This window comes from Mustela nigripes, chromosome 14, assembly GCF_022355385.1.
Source record: "Mustela nigripes isolate SB6536 chromosome 14, MUSNIG.SB6536, whole genome shotgun sequence".
Taxonomy (NCBI): domain Eukaryota; kingdom Metazoa; phylum Chordata; class Mammalia; order Carnivora; family Mustelidae; genus Mustela; species Mustela nigripes.
In genome coordinates, this window is record NC_081570.1 from 85,633,023 (window position 1) to 85,653,741 (window position 20,719).

The window sequence follows — 20,719 nt, forward strand, 5'->3', positions numbered from 1 at the left end:
ATGAATACCCAACTTTTGTATCAACATGGATGGGACTGGAAGAGACTTTGCTGAGTGAAATAAGTCAAGCAGAGAGAGTCAATTATCATATGGTTTCACTTATTTGTGGAGCATAACAAATAACACGGAGGACATGGGGAGATGGAGAGGAGAAGGGAGTTGAGGGAAATTGGAAGGGGAGATGAACCATGAGAGACCATGGACTCTGAAAAACAATCTGAGAGTTTTGAGGGGGCAGGGGGGTGGGAGGTCGGGGGAGCCAGGTGGTGGATATTATAGAGGGCACGTATTGCATGGGACACTGGGTGTGGTGCATAAACAATGAATTCTGTTATACTGAAAAGAAAGAAAAAAAAAGTTGTATGCTTTACTCTCTGAGCCAGCCAAGTGTGCCCCCTCTTTTTCAATGGGTTGTTTTTAAACTTTAGACTTGAGGTTACATACCTGCCTTCCCAGTTGTCTGTGCTCGGCTCATTTTGATGTGTAGTAACACCATGTTCTTGAGACTTTAGAAAGAAAATGTGGCTAACCCTGTTTTGCCTTCTTAGGAGTGTATGCCTCTTGATGCAGGTCTCAATGCCCTGTGTTCTCTTTGCTGCTTCTCCATCAGAGCTTCGTTTAAAAGGTGGAACGAATGCTGAAATGGCACCACAGATTGATTACACAGCTATGGTAAGGGCCTTTGTTGTTGATGAACTTGAGATGATCTCTCATGTATTCTTCTGAATCTCTGTCCTCTATTTAATATATCCTGAGTGGTTTGTGTGCATACCTGTTCATTTTTTCATGGTGTCTAGTTCTTTTGTGGGAGAGGGTAACGGATTGTGTTTAGATTTTGTGTTGTATCTTAGAACAATGTTCATAGTGACTAATTAAATGTTAAACTTTTAATTTTGGTTTATATATCAGTTATTTTATTTGAAAAATAGAATTCTCCTACGTATTTTTGTATCAGTATTTATCCATAGTGCCTTTTTGCCAGCTCAGTGCAGAGCACTTTTGTTTAATAAATATGCGTGTTGAATCAGTGAATATTTGTGGTTTAAGTAACAATAAACTGATTTTTCAGGTTTTCAAGCCAATTGTGGAAAAATTTGGTTTCAAATTTAATTGTGATATTAAAATGAGGTAAGTTACTTATTTAATAGCCCTTCGACCCACTATTTATACTTAAAATTGTGGGAAAACGAGACATTAGAGAATTATTCTGGAACCCACTACTTCTTGTAGTAATTAGGAAATAGAGTTTGTAGGAAATAATTGTGCTTCCTGGGCTTAAAAACAGAAAGCAGCAGGGGGGCATGGGGCCTTGAAAGCAGCCACATATGGTGTTTGCTTGTTTCTAGGAAGAAATATTTTCAAGGGAATCGCTACACTGAGGGATCTTCACGTCTGGTGTTACCCATGCTCAACACAGACTGAGTACTTTCTGTGTGCAGAAAGTGGATTAAGCATGGCAGGGTCATAAAAGGGACTCTCCTCCACAATGCAGATCGGTTATTTTCCAAAGAAACACATTGATTTTTCAGATTATTTCTCTCCAAGGCTTCCCTTCTGCCACATAAAAATAAAGCCTGAGGACGCCTGGGTGGCTCAGTTGGTTAAAACAAAGCCTGATTTCTTCATGAGGCATTTAAGTGTGCTACAGTCTTGGTCCATTGTTCCAGTTTACCTTTCTAGCTTCATTCCCTGCACCCCACCCCCCATGTATTCTAACACACGTTTACTTGCTTTTTAAACCTACTCTGCCTTTGGGCTTTCATTCTTTGGTCATGTTTTTCCTCTCCTGCTCTCTTAAAAACTAGAAATCCTATATTTTTTCATAGTGTAACCTGTAATTTCTTGTGTGAATTGTCCATGGGTGTGTCTCTGTTGGAATTCATATTTGCACCTCTCTTGTGGTCTTCTTACAGCATGATGTGGTCTAGTAGGTTGTCTTTGTGGCCATGTATTTATCAGATGGGGAGCTCCTTGTGTATAGGAGCGCTGTTACTCTCTTCTTTATGTTGCCAGCGTCCTCTATAGAATAAAGTGACACTCAGTATTTGAGTTACAGTTTTGTTAGTGTTTAGCTACTTCAGTATTCATCATATATTACTGAGGACCTCCTTCTTGCCAGATGTTATTTTAGGGCACTGGAATATAGCAGGAACAAAACGGACAAGGTGCTTCTGTCAAGGTGCTTATATTCTAAAACAGCACAGTCAAAAAGAACTTTCTGCGTTGAGGGAAATGTTCCCTATCTGCCCAGTATAGTAGTCACTAGCTGCATACGACTGTTGAGCACTTAAAATGTGGCCGGTGTGACTTGGGAGCTGAATTTTAAATGACATTTAAATTTAAATGGTCACATGCAGTCTGTGGCTACCATATTGGACAGCACAGACTCAAAACATTACTTGGAAATTTCAAACATGAACTATATGTTTGGAGATCATTCACATGTTATTTTATTGTAAACGTTTAGCTTTATTTTTGTTGTACAAGCAGTTTATGTGAGTGTTTGTTATACTTTCTGTAGGGGCTACTACCCAAAAGGGGGTGGTGAAGTGATTGTCCGAATGTCACCAGTTAAACAGTTGAATCCAATAAATTTAACTGACCGTGGCTCTGTGACTAAGATATATGGAAGAGCTTTTGTTGCTGGTGTTTTGCCATTTAAAGTAAGTTGTCTGGAAGTGTATGTGGGTCTTGGTATTATGTCATAATAAATTTTGAAATTCTTGAAAGCACTCTTTTTTTTTTTTTTGAGATTTTATTTTTAAATACTCTGTATGCTGAGCATGAGCTAGAACTTAAACACTTGAGATTGAGAGTTGCATGCTCCAGTCCATGGGGTGCCTGGATGGCTTAGTTGGTTAAGTGTCTGCCCTTGGCTCAGGTCATGATCCCAGGGTCTTGGGATTGAGTCCCTCATTGGGCTCCCTGCTCAGTGGGGAATCTGCTTCTCCTTCTCCCTCTATGCTCTGTTTCTCATTCTCTCTCCAGTAATTAAATAAAACCTTAAAAAAAAAAAAAAAAGAGTTGCATTCTCTACTGACTGAGCCAGCCAGTTCCCCCTAATGCACATAATTTTTTAATAGATTTTTTTCATTAAAAAATTTTCCTAAATATCTATGCTTTTTACTCTTGAAAGTCTAGTTTTTATATAATGCACATAAAAGTTATTAATTATTGTATGTTCCTTTGAAGGCTTGAAAATAATTGTCAAAATAATCATTAATTTCTTTTATTCTATTTTTCTGTCTTGCCACAATAGGTAGCAAAAGATATGGCAGCGGCTGCTGTAAGATGCATCAGAAAGGAGATTAGGGATCTTTATGTTAACATCCAGCCTGTTCAGGAACCTAAAGACCAAGCCTTTGGCAATGGAAATGGAATAATGTGAGACAATACACTTTTTCCTGGGTATTGATTGAGAGCTCTGAAATAATTATCCTGTTTAAGTGAAAGATCTGTAGTTTTTCTGTTGAAATAGTACACTTTTAAAAATACATATTTTTAAGGACATTCCTACCTAAAACAGCAGTATTATGAATTAAGACCATTATTTTATTCAGAATTTTTCTCTGGGTATGGTTTGCTTTTCATTACGTTGTAAGAGTTCTTTCACTCTTAAGATAGCTCTTAAACTAATCAGAAGTTAGTCTTTGAAGCTGATCCTAAGAGAGACATTTCCAGTTGTTTTTCTGTACCTCAAATGTGAAGTCCATTGACATGTAAATGTTAGATCTGGCAAAGATCTATTTAGAAAATAATTATATTAATTTAATTAGTTGTTATTGATTTAAATATAAAAATGCTTTAATCTTTTGAAGTATGAGAGTGTCTCTTGTGGATGAAAAGTATCTTTCAGAGTTTCTGTTAAAGGATTTAAATGCATGTCCTACATTTGATAGTTCTATCTAAAAACTATAAAACAGGGTACTTGGGTGGCTCAGTGGGTTAAGCATCTGCCTTCAACTGAGGTCATGATTGCAGGGTCCTGGGATGGAGCCCTACATCAGGCTCCCTGCTCGGTGGAATGCCTGCTTCTCCCTGTCTCTCTGCTGCTGCTCCTGTTTATGCTCTCTCTCTCTCAAATAAATAAAATCTTAAAAAATAATAATAAAAGTAAAAACTAAAGCAAAACCAAACATTTCTGTAGAAAGATCTTTCCTTTTTTTAATTGAAGTGTAGTTGGCATTGAAGTATATATATAATATAGTGATTTGACAATATGTTTTGCTCACCATGAATGCAGCTTCCATCTGTCACCTTATGATGCCATTGCAATACGATGGACTGTATTCCCTATGCTGTGCCTTTCATCCCCGTGGCTTACTCATTCCATAACTGGAAACCTGTATCTCCCACTCCCCTTCTCCCATTTTGCCCATCCCCCATCCCTTCCACTTTGACAACCCTCAGTTTATCCTGTATTTATGGATCTGTTTGCACTTTTGTTTTTTAGATTCCACATAGAAGTGAAATTGTGTGCTATTTGTCTCTCTTTGTCTTGACTTATTTCACTTAGCACACAAATGGCAAGATCTCGTTTTTTATGGCTGAGTTAATACTCTACTGTGTATATACGTACCACATCTTCTTTAGCTATTCCTCTATTAATGGACACTTGAGTTGCTACTGGCTTTGTAATTAATTATTGATAGATATATACTTATTGCCCTTTTGTTAATTGTTTTCTGGTTGTTTTTGTAGTCCTCTGTTTCTCTTGTGTTCTTCTCTTGCTCCCTTTGTGATCGATGACTTTTGGTAGTGTTCTTTCTCTTGGTGTTTTCTTTATTTTCTGTGTACCAACATTTTAGTTTTGTGGTTTCCATGAGGTTCATATAAAACATCCTAAGTATATAGCAGTCTATTTTAAGGTAGTGGGAGAGCCCGAGTGGGGAGAGAGGCAGAGGAAGGGAGAGAGACAGATCCCAAGCATACTCTGCCCTGAGCTTAGAGCCCCATATAGGGCTTGATCTCATAACCCTGAGTTGGTGACTGAAATCAAGAGTCAGATGCTCAATGCACTGAGCCACCCAGGGGCCCCTCATAAAATATAGTATAGTAGAAATGGTATCTTTTATTGTGGATGGCAGAACTTCAAGGAGAGTCATTCCTTGTATGTAAATCGATTAGAATCTAGTGTGACTTCTTGTCAGTAGTGCTGAAGGATATTGATGCTCTGATGAAGTTGGACTATGCTAGTTGTTCCGCTCCCTATATAGAGAATTTCACTTTTGCAATTTACTAGATAGATATAATTCTACATACTTATAAATAATCACTATTCCACTGTATTATATTTGCATATAATTTTAGAACATATCATAGATAGTAATACTTTTCTTTTTTCCTATATAGCATTATTGCTGAGACATCCACTGGCTGTTTGTTTGCTGGATCATCACTTGGTAAACGAGGTACAGATAAATGAATGGGGGTCCACAATTTCCAGTGCTAGTGTAAAATTTTTTAATTATCTGTTAGGATTTGAATGTTCTAGCATGATTGATGGTAAGTGTAAAAGGATATGGTTAATAGATTATGTTTTAGAGTCAGCTAGATTTTCAGTCTTTCTCCTGACTTTATACTTAGAAAAATTTCAGTTATAGAAAAGTTGAACAGCTAATGAACATCCATCCGCTGTTCTCCAAGATTTATCAGTAGTGAACTTTTAGCTACAAGTTTGTGAATTTCTGAACTATTTCAATGTAAGTTGCAGATACTGTCGTACCCTTGAATACTGTAGTACGGATGTCCAGAGAGTAATACCTAAGTAATCACAATAGCATTTTACACCCAGAGAATTTGTCTGTTATATTCAGATGTAACCAGTTGTTTCCAGAATATTTTTTACAGCAGTGTTTTTGGTTTTTTTTGACCACTCAGCTAGTTGGTCATGTCTACTTAATTTCTTTTCTTTTTTTTTTTTAATTTTTAATCTTTTATTAGCATATAATGTATTATTAGCCCCAGGGGTACAGGTCTGTGAATTTCTATACTTAGTTTCTTTCCTACTACAAAATAGTTTCACCTTGCTTTTTCTTTCATGATACTGACAGTTTGAAAAGTCCAGGCCATTTTCTCATAGAATTTCCCACAATTTGGATTTGTCTGATTGTCTCATGATTAGATATATTCAGGTGAAAAATTTTTGTAGGAATAGGTGCATTCCATTGTATCAAAGCAGGGTAGGTGATAATGTCAGTTTGTCTTTTTTTGATAAAGCTGGCTGTAATCACTTGGTTAAAGCAATGTCTTCCAGGTCTGTTGGCTATAAATCCTTTCCCTTTTTAAAAGTAATAAAGTCATCTGGGATAATACTTTGAGACCATTTGATTATCTTATTCCTCTACAGCTTTCATGCAGTGGTTTTAGTGTCTATTGGTGAATCTTCCCTGCATTAGTTATTACATTGGTGATTTCAAAAAACTGAATACTTTTGTGAAAGGGAAGTGTAGTTAAGATTTAGTATATTTGGGAGAGGAGATACGTGTATACATTGGATTGTAATATTTGAAGTTACTTTTGCCACTGAGGTCACTTCTCACTGGACTCCTTCTTACTTGTGTGGTAGCTGCTTACTTTATTGCTACTTTGTAGATCTTTAAAAGGTACTTCCCCAGGGTACCTGGGTGGCTCAGTGAGTTGAGCCTCTGCCTTTGGCTCAGGTCACGATCTCAGGGTGCTGGGATTGAGCCCCACATGGGGCTCTCTGCTCAGTAGGGAGCCTGCTTCCCCCCCTCTCTCTGCCTGCCTCTGTGATCTCTCTCTGTCAATAAATAAATAAAATCTTTAAAAATAAATAAATAAAAGGTACTTACCCTTGCAGTTCTGTTTAAACACATTTATTACTGCCAAAAATAAAAAAATTTCAGGTAAATCATAGTCTACTCACTTGGTAGATGTAGATACCAGTTGGGTATCAGATCTTATCAACATAATGCAATAAGTAAAATCATAATGACATAATGAATATGACATAACTGAATTCTATTTAAAACTGTGCTATATAAAGTGTGACTGGTGGACCAGCAGCATATCAGCATTATCTTGGAATTTGTTTGAAATATGAGTTTGGGGGTTTATTTCATATCTATCAAATTAAAATCTCTGGAAGTTGGGCCCAAGAATCTGTTTTAACAAGCTCACTGGAGCCATCAGAAAAGAGGAATACCCAACTTTTGCATCAACATGGATAGGATTGGAGGAGATTATGCTGAGTAAAATAAGTCAAGCAGTGAGAGTCAATTATCATATGGTTTCACTTACTTGTGGAGCATAAGGAATAACACGGAAGACATTGGGAGATGGAGAGGAGAAGGGTGTTGGGGGAAATCGGAGGGGGAGACAAACCATGAAAGACGGTGGACTCTGAGAAACAAACAGGGTTTTAAAGGGGAGGGTGGAGGGATGGGTGAGCCTGGCAGTGGATATTAAGGAGGGCACGTGTTGCATGGAGCACTTGGTGTTATGCGCAAACAATGAATCATGGAACACTACATCAAAAACCAATGATGTGTTGTATGGTGACTAACATAACACAGTAAAAAATAAGTAAGTAAATAAATTTGGGGGAAAAAAAACAAGCTCACTGGATACATTTAGAGTATGCTAATTTCTTGTTAGATATGGGGAGGAATCAACATGGATAGTGAACCACATTGATTCTTCCCTGTACCTAACAGTCTTGAGAAAGCAAAGATAATGGAAAATATAAAGCAGGGACTAGAAGCCCATGTAATACGTGATAAGTGCTGGACAGGCATTGAGTAGAATATGACTTCATTGGGTACCAAGATGTGCCAGGTAGTGTAGTCTATGGTCATAGTGGAAGAGCCACTGTCCTGCTTCCTGGCTTAGTCTGGCAGAGAAGATAAGACAGGTACAATTTTGCTATTCCCAGGGTACCATAGGAACACAGGGGAAGAACAGATAATTCTCCTTTGGGGGATGATTGACTCCAAATCTGGCATCTGCCATTCAGCGAGCCTCCAAAGGGTTCTGTAGATAAGTAGAAATTAGCCAGATGACAAAGTGAGCTAAGGAGGAAGGACATGGGACAGTGCTAACATAAAAGAGTTGTATTCTCTATTTGGGCAGTACAGCCAAGTATGACAGGTACAGGATCTGGAGTGGGGGAGTGGAGATGAGGTTAGAGAGGTTAACAGTGGCCAGATGTTGAAGCACTTCATAGGCCGTGGAAAGGACTTTGAGTTTCATCATGAAAACATAAAGATTTTACAGAGGAATGTAATATCAGATCTTTAGAAAGATAATTCTGATAGATATTTGGAGAATAAGAAGAAAACCATTTTGGAGGCAGGAGAACAAGACTGTTGTAGCTGTTCAGGTCAGAAATGGTGAGGGCCTATACGAAGGAAAGCGGTGACTGGGACTAGAGAGGGGAATTCCGATAACAAGGGTATCAGGACGGGGAGTAGATATTTGGTGACCAGTTGCATATGGGAAGTGAGGAAGGCTAGCTTGGCTAGTTGGAAACACTTACAAATTGTGATATAGGAGGTGGAGTTAGTTTGCCAGCGTAGATGATAGTTTTAGATATGTTGCATTGAGATTGTAAAGCGATCAGTACTCTGTTATCAGCAACACCTAGAATGAACTTTGCTGGTCAGCTCTGAAAAATGTCTACTATTCCATCAACACTTTTTCTTACCTCGTCATATGAGACCACTTTTACTTTGACGTTGTCTTTGGACAATACAGTTTCAGAGTGCACAGTACTTATTTCTAGAATTATAACAGAAGGAGGGAATAGATGATAGGGCAACATACTTGCTCAGAGTGACTGACTCCTGCTGGTGCTCTCCCTTGTTTCCAAGTAGGCATAGATGTCAAATGAGATGTCATTAGTTAATGCCAAGGCAACTTGGGGTCTTATCGCTCAGCTTAGTTTGCGTATATATTTAAGGATATCAGAGAGAATGTCGTAGCTTGCATCGTTCCCCTTCATTTCTGATGGAGAAAATGTCCCCTTTCATTTCTGACTGAAGTTAACCAGAACATTACCAGACCCTGAATGCTAATGTCTAAGAGTTATTACCTGAAGCAACATTAGCTGCTTGTCCATGCTATTGGTTGTGGTAGAAACAGTAACCTGTGAACTAGTCATTTTTCACTGTCTCAGTTACTAAAACTAATTTGATCTTTATTTCCTTATATATTGAGTGAGAGACTTAGCCTCGAGAATCTCTCAAGTCCTTCCAGCTGTAACATTCTTTGATGTTGTAACAAAAGTGAGGTTTGGTTTTGTGTGAGAATCCTGGGGCTTTGGATGGAGGCAGTGTGTTTTAACAGACCACGAGACTGAGAATGAGAGGACGGAATATTCAGGCCCGCCATGATTCTGCATGGCAACTCTGGGCTCTCCTTTTCTGAAAAATGAGATTGGACCACTAGCTGTATGTCAGGACCTCTTCCAACTTTATTTGATGGCAGTATGGACAGATATATTTTGTCTTTACATTGTTGTGTATTATTTGCTTGCTCTTGTCTTTCAGTTAGTTATGTTCTTTAAACATTTTTTTAAATTTAAATTTTAATTTTTTTTTAGAGGGAGAGAGAGTGAGTGGGGGAGAGGGGCAGAGGGAAAGGGAGAGAGAGAATCTTTTGTTTTTTTTTTTTTTTTAAAGATTTTATTTATTTATTTGACAGAGAACACAAGTAGACAGAGGCAGGCAGATAGAGAGGAAGGGAAGCAGGCCCCCTGCTGAGCAGAGAGCCTGATGTGGAACTCGATCCCAGGACCCTGAGATCATGACCTGAGCCGAAGGCAGCGGCTTAACCCACTGAGCCACCCAGGCGCCCGGGAGAGAGAGAATCTTAAGCTATATGCTCCATCTCACAACCCTGAGATCATGACTTGTGCTGAAATCAAGAGTCGGACGCTTAGCCACCTGAGCTGCCCAGGTGCTGCTCAGTTAGTTATGTTCTTTGCTGTGGTGGCACAATGGTCAGCTAAGATGACTTGTGCCTCTGGTTAATCAGTCCCTGTTTCCTGCGTGTGGAAATTGCCCAGGTTAGAGTAAGCACTTTCCTTCCCTCCTTCAGTATATGTGGTAATTCGTGGTATCCCTCTAATGTCCTAAAATCAATCCTTTGACCTTCTCTTTTTAATCTATAACCATTTTGTAATATTGTCCTTTTTATAAGCTAGAAAACACCCAAATCATTGAATGTGAATTTTAATTAGCTGTTACAAACCATCAAAATTGAGACCTTTTTAAGAAATACCCAAAATACCAGATGATTATTTGTCCATAGAAAAGCATTAACATTTTAGAGGAAATTAGAGTTTTGCTCTTTTGTGTAGAATAGTACTAATAAGCAGATTTCTTATATATACTTCATTTTGTTGAGTTGCCACAGACCTCTAGTAATAGCTGGTAATGATGTAGATCCATTTGTACCGTTATTCACTATCAAGGTGGCTGGGTGAGAGGGAGTGTGAATGGCTCTGGGAAGTACTTCACCACTTGGCAGAGAAATCTTATTAGCCCATCTGCTGCTCACTAATACTGCCAAGCCAGAAATTCTTTCCTTCTCCCTCATCCTCTGTGCACGCTTTAGCCATTCTTCAAGAACTCATGTGAGTCCTTTATGCTCCATGAAACATTCTCTAATTGTTCTAGAACCTATAATCTTTTCCTTTTCTGAACTTTCATTGGGGATATAGTTTATACCTTACAGCTTAGTACCTGCTTATCCTCTGATTCTCTAATATATGAGTATTTTTTTAAGTTGCCTTACCAAAGGAACCAGTTACTATTACTTAGTGGTAGGACACACATATTAGGTACTCAGTATTAACTTATTATTAATAGTTTATTATGAACCAGTCATGGTAATATACAGCTTTGTAAATATTACCTCTAATACCTGTAACAACTTTGCAGCTTTTATCATCTCCATTTCCATCTCCACTTGGAAGAGGAAAGAGAAGAGGCTGAGTAGTTGAGATTCATACCACATGTTCCAAGTCACTTCATTCAGTTATGTACCTGACTGATGGATATTGTGAAGATATTTATTATATTATAGTAACCATTGTAAGGAAAAACAGTTAAAATTGTGAATATTCCACTTTTCTGGGAAATCTTACTGAAGTATATATGTAATCAAATGAATTTCCAAATATAAAATAGAAATAAAAACTAACCACATTCTCATGCCTTAAAAGACATTATAGCCAGGGGCTTCTTCTGGTTTAAAGTAAATACTTTAAAAGAACATTTGAGGGGCACCTGGGTGGCTCAGTCGGTTAAGCAGCTGACTCTTGATTTCAGCTTGGGTCATGATCTCAGGGTCCTAGAATCCAGTTCTGGGTCGGGCTCTGCGCCTATCAGGGAATCTGCTTGAGGATTCTCTCCCTCTCTCCCTCTGCACCTCTCCCTGCTTGTTCTCTATTTCTCTCAAATAAATATACAAATCTTAAAAAAAAAATCATTTGATATTCTACTACTTTTTACAGCCTTATTTTGTATTCAGCATTGTATAAAGATTTGGGGCATGTGGAGAAGCAGGGAGTAGGGGATGGTGATAAATATTTTGTCTTATTTTCAAAATAAGATAATGCCTGTTTAAGTCTTAAAGGAATAAAATTTTATAGTATTTAATATGAGAATTTTTTTTCATATGAGAATTTTTATCTGTTCTTCCTTAGATGAAAATTAATTCTGACTTTTAAAAAATCCTTTAATTCTAATAGAATTGCCTGTAGATGAATTATAATACATATAAACTGCAAATTTTAAATTTTGAAGTTGAAGCATAGCATTATGGGATCATAACTTGGTTATAAATTGGTTTCCTAATTAGTACTTTTATTTTTAAAAAATTTTTAAAGATTTATTTATTTTGAGAGTGTACAAACAAGAGGGGCAGAGGAGAAAGAGAGACAATCTCCAGCAGATTCCATGTTGAGTGCAGAGCCCCATGTGACCCCGAGATCATGACCTTAGCTAAAACCAAGAGTCAGACACTTAACCAACTGAGCCACCCAGTCGTCCCTCATAATTAGTACTTTTAAAACAGGGCCAAAGCAGCCTGATTTTTCCTCCACTAGGTTCATTTAAAGATACAAATGATTTGCCTGTGCTAAGCTCCCAGAAGACTTACGTATTTTAAAGGTCTTATCCTAAAAATTGCATTGGGTGAATGCAGAGGCCTAAAAAAATGTTATACCAGTGCTAACTGGGATATATTAATTCAACTTTTTGCCTCTTCATAATTTAGTTTTTTCCTGTCGTGTCTGTCCTAGGTGTAAATGCAGACAAGGTTGGAATTGAAGCTGCTGAAATGCTCTTAGCAAATCTCAGACACGGGGGCGCTGTGGATGAGTATCTGCAGGACCAGGTAAGCATGCCCGCTGGAGAGAAACCTTGTAGATCCCGAGCTTCATCATCATCCTCCTCCTCTCTGGTAGCAGGTGGTGCTTTTCCATCCACAGATTGTTTGTGCAGAGCTTCAGCCAGTCTTCTTAAACTAGTCAGCCTGTCTGCACCAAGTTGAATTAAGATACTGGGTAGCATTTCTGTCAGCTGCTTTGTCTCAGCATGGCCTGTAATGGTGGTAAAGTGTTTGCTGCCAGCAATGCCTGAACTTTGGGGTTGTTAAAGTGCATCACTGGGGGTGCCTGGGTGGCTCAGTGGATTAAGCTGCTGCCTTCGGCTCAGGTCATGATCTCAGGGTCCTGGGATCGAGCCCCGCATCGGGCTCTCTGCTCAGCAGGGAGCCTGCTTCCCCCTCTGTCTCTGCCTGCCTCTCTGCCTACTTGTGATCGCTCTCTCTGTCAAATAAAAAATAAATAAAATTAAAAAAAAAAAAGATAAAGTGCATCACTGTTCCTTGGTTTGTGAACATATTCATTTCAATACTAGAGAAATTATTTATCCCTGACTTCTTTAAGGAGAACTGAAGTTTTTTATCATCTGCTGTAGCAGTTTTATGAACCACCCTCTTCTTTCGGTGAGCAGTTCCTTTCCCACCAATGCACACTTGTGCTTGCAGTTTGGGGAGTTTCTCCTGGCTCATGATAGTTTCTTTCATCTTGTTGGAGCGGAAGTGGGACCATGTGGGGAACTAGGGTTGAATTTCAGGGGGTCTCAGGTGGACCAGCTGAGATTAAGTCTGAATATAAATTTTAATCATTGACTTTTGAAGACTAATTGGCATGTCTTAGTTCCAGTTTTTAAATATTCTGCAATTACATACCTCAAATTTCAGTTTTCAGCTTGACCTGGCTATAGCATTTGGCCCAACGGATCACTCTATCCTTCTTGAAATATTTTCCTCACTTGCTTTCTTTTTTTAATTTTTAAATTATTTAGAGTCAGTGGTGGGTGCAGAGGGAGAGGGAAAGAATCTTAAGCAGGCCCACACCCAGGACAGAGCCTGACACAGGGCTAGATCTCACAACCCTGAGATGATCTGAGCCAAAATCAGATCTGAACCAACTGAGCCACCCAGGCTCAGTTGCTCCCTGAAACATTATTATCTTTCTTTTCTCCCTGGCTGTGTGTTCTAGTCTTTTGCTAGTTTGTTATTACTATTGTATTCATCTTCTCAACTTCTAAATTTTGGAGAATCCCTAGGCTCAGGCTCATGCATCTTTTTTGTATCTGTATTCACTTCCTCAGTTATTTTGTCCCGTGTCACAGCTTACGTACCATCTGTATACAAACAATTCCCAAATTTATATCATTGGCTCAGGCTTTTCTCCTTAACTCCAAATTCATATCCCTTGCTTCTGTCAGTATTTACACTTGGATGTGTCATAGACCTCTGAAACTTAACATATCTACTTACATGGAGAGATACTGGTGAATGTTTCCAAGTAAGATCTTTTTATGGTCCACTATCTTGATATATTTTCTTTTTTTCTACCACACTTTTTTCTCCTTAATCTCAAATTAGCAATCTGTATTTAAAAATATACTCTTCAGGATTTCTTAACGAGTTTTTTCTTTCTTTCTTTCTTTTTTAAAGATTTTATTTTTAAGTAATCTACCCTCAGCGTGGGGATTGAACTCACAACCCCAAGATCAAGAGTTGAATGCTCCTCTGACTGAGCCAGCTGGGTGCCACCCCCCACCCACTGCTTTAACTAGTTTCTTAAGACAATTTCCCTTGTTTCCAGTCTTTTCTTACCCTGGTGTACTCTGTACTCCCAGTAATTCTGTATTAGTATATTTATTTACCTGTTAAAATGTAATTTTAGAGAGTGGAAGAAGTTTGTCATATTCCAGCTTGTAGAGACAGTTGGTCTGATTAAATAGATTATTAGCTTTTAACTCTATATTTTATTCTTAAACAGTAATTTTAGAGAACCTATGTTAACAACTGCTGCTAAGCATTTCTGTACGATATCACAGACTGCAGGTGACACAGGTTTTTTATCATCTTCAGAATAATAGAAAGAAGTAGAAATTCTTTTAGCTCTTTTGATTTCTAATAGTATTTTCATGTGGTAAGGAGTAGAATTTTAACTCCAAATACTAGTAAACATGCAAAATTTTTCTTCTTTGTTCTTTTTTTAATAGCTGATCATTTTCATGGCATTAGCCTGTGGAGTTTCCAGAATAAAAACAGGACCAGTTACACTCCATACACAAACGGCTATACATTTTGCTGAACAACTAGCAAAGGTGAGTATTCCATTAGTGAGAGTAATTGATTTTTATTGTAGCCAGTTTTGAGTCAGGTTGTAATAGACAGAAAATTTAATGATAATCATAATTGCTGTCACTCACCTAGTACTTCCTGTGTGGTAGACATTGAGCTAACTCAGCAATTTACTTGCATCATCTTATTCTGCATAAGCACTTTATTATTTATTTTAAGATTTTATTTCTTAATTTGAGAGGGAAAGAGAGAACGAGGGAGCACAGGCAGGGCGAAGGGCAGAGGGAGAGGAAGAAGCAGGCTCCCCACTGAGCAGGGAGCCCAATGCAGGGCTGGATCCCAGGACCCTGAGATCATGACCTGAGCTGAAGGCAGAGGCTTAACTGACTAAGCCACCCAGGCACCCCATATTTACTTATTTGTATGGATTCATTTACTTATTAGAAAGAGCACAAGAGCTAGGAGGAGGGACAGAGGGAGAAGGAGAATCTCAAGCAGTCTCCCTGCCAAGTGTGGAGCCTGACATGGAGCTCAATCCCCAGATCCCATGATCACAACCTGAGCCAAAATCAAGAATCAGCTGCTCATGAGCCATCCAGGTGCACTTCTGCATAACCATTTTAACCCACTAAGCCACCCAAGCACCCTGCATAACCATTTTAGATGGCTCTTTATTATTATTCCCATTTTCCATGTGAATAAAGTAAGGTAGAGGGATTCAATTAATTGCTCAAGACTATAGTTTCTTAGTGGCAGAACTGTACTTTGAGTAAACCCAGGAAAGCATAAATCAGAGCCCACAGGTGGTACTGCCTTACAGAGTAAAGATGTTTTGGTGAGAACTATGAAATCAAATCATAGGGGATTTATAATTGGCCATAAACTTAAATATTTATATAATAATTTATATGTTTCATTTTCTTGTGATTCTGTGGTAGAATGGAATATTTGCTGAAATTTTCATACCAGTCCTCTTAACTTTTGTAAGACTAGATTTACAGTTTTTAGTGAAATAAGATTTAGTATTGTACCTTTTTTTAAAAAGTGACTTTTATTTTACTTTTTTAAAAAAAAGTGACGGGCGCCTGGGTGGCTCAGTGGTTAAGCCGCTGCCTTTGGCTCAGGTCATGATCTCAGGGTCCTGGGATCGAGTCCCGCATCGGGCTCTCTGCTCGGCAGGGAGCCTGCTTCCTCCTCTCTCTCTCTCTCTGCCTGGCTCTCTGCCTACTTGTGATTTCTCTCTGTCAAATAAATAAATAAAATCTTTAAAAAAATAAAAAAATAAAATAAATAAAAAAAAAATAAAAAAAAGTGACATGTTTATCTCATCTGGAATTAATATAATTTCTTTATAGAAAATTTGGAAAATAAGGGGAAAAAAGTGCCATAATTCCCTTTTGCTAGTAAAACCACTGTTGACTTTTAGGTATTTTCCCCTGAAAAGTGTTTTCTCTTTGTACTTTTTTTTTTACACTTAATGCACACAGCTTCATTTCTTGCCTTTTCCAGTAACTTTGCATAGTTCCATTTTGCTATAGTCTTTGTAATTTCATAAAGTGATATAAAATTTATAAGTCAGAATTTTATGAAGGTGCTGACCTTAAGTAGTTTTAAAAATTGTAAGTCACACTGTTTTAAAAAAATGCCACTATAAACGTGGACTAAGCACAAAGTCACTGTTACCCTACTCTCTCCAGTTTATTTGCACGATTTTTAATAACATGGGGGCATAGATAAGGGGCACCTGGGTGGCACAGTCTGTTAAGTGTCCGATGCTTGGTTTTGGCTCAGGTTTTGATCTCACGGTTGTGAGATCGAGCCCCACATCAAACTCTGCACTCAGTACAGAGTCTGCTTGAGATTCTCTTTCCCTCTCCCTCTGCCCCGCCTGCTTGTGCTCTTTCTCTCTCTCTGTTTCTAAAATAAATAAATAAGCTTTTTCTGGCATTGTGGGGCTTGTGGAGGCCTGCTGGGAACAGGACTCCTCTAAAACGCCAAATAATGTCTGGAAGTCTGTGGTCCAAGGCCATTTTTGCTGGCTATAAGCGGGGTCTCCGCAACCAGAGGGAGCACACAGCTCTTCTTAAAATCAAAGGTGTATATGCTCAAGATGAAATGGAATTCTATCTAGGCAAGAGATGTGCTTATGTGTATAAAGCAAAGAACAATGCAGTGACTCCTGGTGGCAAACCAAACAAAACCAGAGTAATCTGGGGAAAAGTAACTTGTGCTCATGGAAACAGCAGCATGGTTCGTGCCAAATTATAAAGCAACCTTCTTGCTAAAGCCATTGGCCACAGAATCCGTGTGATGCTGTACACCTCAAGGATTTAAATTTAATGAGAAGTAAGTAAAGGTGTAGATTTGTTCTTTTGTAAAAAAAAAAAATTTGAAAATTAAAAATAAAATAAAATAAATAAATAAGTCTTTAAAAAAAAGAAAAAAGCTTGGATAAAATTTGGTTCAGTTGTAGGAAAAGGCTAATAGGAATTAAAAGCAAATTATATTTGATATCGAGAGATCGTTAGCTGTATTTTTTATTTTTTTATTAATGCTGTATTTCCATAATGCTGTATTTCCATTAATGCTGTCTTTCTTTGTGGGCTATGATCTCCTTGAGAGTAGGGACCAAGTTGTATTCATTTGATCTTCTGTTTTATAATACTTTGCATGCAATAGACGCTGACATGTTATTTGAAGTGAGTACCCAGTGAAAAGTACTGTGACCTGGCATTTATAGCTCTGGTTTCTTTTTAGCTTTGTTGTCTTTTAACTGAGGGACGTTGGGTGAGCTGCTTTGTCTTTCTGTTCCTCTGTGCAGATAATTGATCTGTAAAATCAGAGACTGGTGCATAATCCCTTAAGACTCCTTTCAGCTCTAAATTTTTGTAGTTTTCAATATGTTTGTATATAGGTTAGAAATGGTTTCCTTGACTGTTCCTATGTTTCATGTTTATATAATGCTTACAGTGTGAGGAAATATTTATGCATATATAGTTACATAAATAATTTGGCTATATAGCTCAGAATTCAGTGTGTATTCTTTCAGCAATAATTTTCAGTATTACTGTTTATCAGTACACTGCCACATAAAACTGAAACTGGAATAATTTGTGAATATTATTATTTAACAGGGCCCCAGAGTGATGGTTTTCAAATGGTGTTTTATAGAATCCTAAGGTTTTAGGCACCCTTGAAATCCCTTTGCTACAAATTAAACCCACTCAGTTGTTTTGATTTTAATTGTTTTGTTAGAATGAACACAGTAGCTTTAAAAAAAAAAAAAGTTTCCAGAATACAGTGATGGAGGTTGTATATTTCAAAGCCAAACTTGAATCCGTTAGCAAGTCAAAAATAACACTGCTAAGCCAGTAAAGATGAAGAACCTCCCCCCACCTTCCTTCTCTGAACTAAATTTTTTTTGAATAGCATATTTAGGGAATAAAATTGGCAAGAAAAATTTGAGGGAGATTGAAAACTTGATACTTGACAAAATAAGAGAAGTATAAATGCTTCAGTGCCCCGTTTTAGAAAAAATTTAGGAAGTAGGCAGTGAAGGTATGTTACAGTTAACAGTTGAGATTTTAAAAATGATGATTGCCTAGCCTACAGACATCCTGGGATTTTGATTCAGTGGTTACGGAGTCGCTATACATTCTGGCAGACTATACATTCTGACAGAACTGCACAAGCATTATTTCTGAACAAGAGTCATGGTTCTGGAGCAAAACATTTTATATCCAGACTACTGAATTTCTCATGAGTCATTTGATCTTTGTGCCTCTAGCTGCTTCAATAAAATGAGTTAGATATTAATTACCTGACTTTTTAAGTAGGATTTGTGGGCTCTCCTTTCATCCCTCCTCTTATTACTTATATACGAAACACTTCTCTGGTTTCAGGCTAAATTCTCTGTGAAGAAATCAGAAGATGAAGAAGATGCATCTAAAGACACTTATATTATTGAATGCCAAGGAATTGGAATGACAAATCCGTATCTATAGGGTATTTGCCTTTTAAATAATACCTCAGTGATGTATTGCACTAATCCATAAATACTAGAAAACAATGAATAAGAAGTAACTTATTAAAGAATCTGACATAAGCATGGAGATGAAGTACAGAGTGTTGTAGATTTGCTGAGAATTCTTCATCAAATTAATCTTACCTTGACTATCTCCTGAGATAAGGACAAGGAAATAAAAGAGCTGATGGATGTGTATGATAGCTGATTTCAGTATTAAAGTATTGAAATAGAACATTCATTCCACCTGAAGTGTGTTTTTCTTCTTATATAATAGATTAAGTCAGGGATGTAGATTTGGTCTGTAATTTGGATCTGGTTCTAATCACTTTACCAAAACCTTATGTAAAGTATGATGAGACAGCTTTTTGCACAAGTACTTGCTGTGTCAACAATAACATTTAATAAGCACTTTCTCATTCAGATTATGTGTACCTTCTGTGGAATTTTGAATCTGTGGAATGTTTTAAAATCTAACAATGAGGATTGCAAAATTTGAACCCTAGTAAATCTGTCCAAATTTTCAGCCTTGTTATGTTTTTGTTAGGCTTTCAAAATATTCAACAGACTCAAAATCTAATTAAAAAATAATAGAGCACCTTTAGAACAGAGTGTGCCTTTCATCACACTCTATTATCTAATACCTAGTCGCCTTCCGCATTTAGATTACTTCCTGGTTGCTGCAGGCAGTTGAGGTTGTGACTTAGATGAAACCGGTTTGGTGTTATCAGCTAACTATACTGTCCTGTAATACAGTGAGGAAGTCTTTTAAACTTGGTTCTGTTTTGGACTTTATCCAGGGAGGATTAAAACAGAGTCCAAGATATGGATCCCGGGGATGGTATTATAATACATTCAGAAAGTGCTGAATTAGTCTGTAGAAAACAGTGTAATGAAAAACATTACTCCGGTGTCTATAATCATGATTATGATATCTGTGATTTGTGCGGCTTCAGATGATTGGGTTGAATTTGCTCTGAAGATATGATGATAGTATCACTTGCTGATTATGTTGTCATGAAGTAGATGAATTTTATGAGCTCTTCTCTATAACAGATGAGGAGATGTGGAGTGTCTTTCTATGTTAGAGTAAAACTGTACTTTTAGTGTAGTTTTCGGAGGGATTGTGATAAATTTAATGGGTTTTTAGGGTAACATGACCCTTGCTGCTTCTGGCAAGGCATGTGACAGGGTTAAATAGGAGGCTGGAACACAGAAATTGGGAATTTTGGAGGCGCCTGGGTGGCTCAGTCTGTTAAGCGACTGCCTTTGGCTCAGATCATGATTCCCGGGGTCCTGGGATCAAGCCCCATGTCAGGGTCCCTGCTTAGCAGGAAGTCTGCTTCTCCCTCTCCCTCTACTCCTGTTCTCTCTTGCACGCCCACTCTCTCTCTCTGTCTCTAAGATAAATAAAATCTTAAAAAAAAAATGAAATTGGGAATTTTATAATGAGAGATTTAAGGTCAGCTGTGTACATGATGAGATTATGATTAATCTTGGCTTCCATCGCTGTTTTTAAGCCTCAGCTCAGGTAAAATGAAGGTGGGATTGCAAAGAAATTTTTGCAAAGTCCTAGAAGTGATTTGAATTTCTATTTATTTTTCCCAAAGAAAATTGTTTTTCTCTTTATTCCCCACTCTCATTGTTGGTTTTATTTTTTTTTCTTTTATAATCTTAATAATGCTATGCTCATTTTCTTTACTAACTGTTAGTTTGTTGTTGTCAATCACTATACCTGTGTAATTTAATTTCTGTTGTTGTCTTGATGCCTTCCTGTTTTACCTATTTATTTATTTAAAGTTTATTTATGTTTTTAGTTCTCTCTACACCCAACATGGGGCTCAAACTCAGGACCCCGAGTCAACATGTTCTTACTATTAAGCTAGCCAGGTGCCCCCTTCTTGTTCTTTTTATATTTACTTTGCTTATATGCTATTATTCACTATCCATTAAGCTCTTGCAGTGTGCTAGTCATAGTGCTAGGCAGGGCTGGCAGTAATGTTGGGGAAGACAGACTGTTGTCCCTGAGTTGGAAGTTGTATTACTGTTTCTACTTCTGTG

The 20,719-nt window shown here is 37.7% G+C and overlaps 1 protein-coding gene and 1 pseudogene across 3 annotated transcripts in view; both read left to right on the forward strand.

Annotated features, from left to right (window-relative positions):
• RTCA (RNA 3'-terminal phosphate cyclase) overlaps positions 1-18,899 on the forward strand; it is a 26,236-nt gene extending 7,337 nt beyond the window's left edge. For all 3 annotated transcript variants that reach the window (XM_059375508.1, XM_059375507.1, XM_059375509.1), the window contains 8 exons: positions 549-672; positions 1,070-1,128; positions 2,522-2,663; positions 3,260-3,384; positions 5,353-5,411; positions 12,272-12,366; positions 14,553-14,657; positions 18,537-18,899. In XM_059375508.1, coding sequence (XP_059231491.1) covers positions 549-672; positions 1,070-1,128; positions 2,522-2,663; positions 3,260-3,384; positions 5,353-5,411; positions 12,272-12,366; positions 14,553-14,657; positions 18,537-18,638 — 811 coding nt within the window. In that variant the 3' untranslated portion in view covers positions 18,639-18,899. The remainder of the gene's footprint in view (positions 1-548; positions 673-1,069; positions 1,129-2,521; positions 2,664-3,259; positions 3,385-5,352; positions 5,412-12,271; positions 12,367-14,552; positions 14,658-18,536) is intronic.
• Positions 15,935-17,475, forward strand: LOC132002235 (large ribosomal subunit protein eL33-like; annotated as a pseudogene).
• Positions 18,900-20,719: the final 1,820 nt, after the last annotated feature.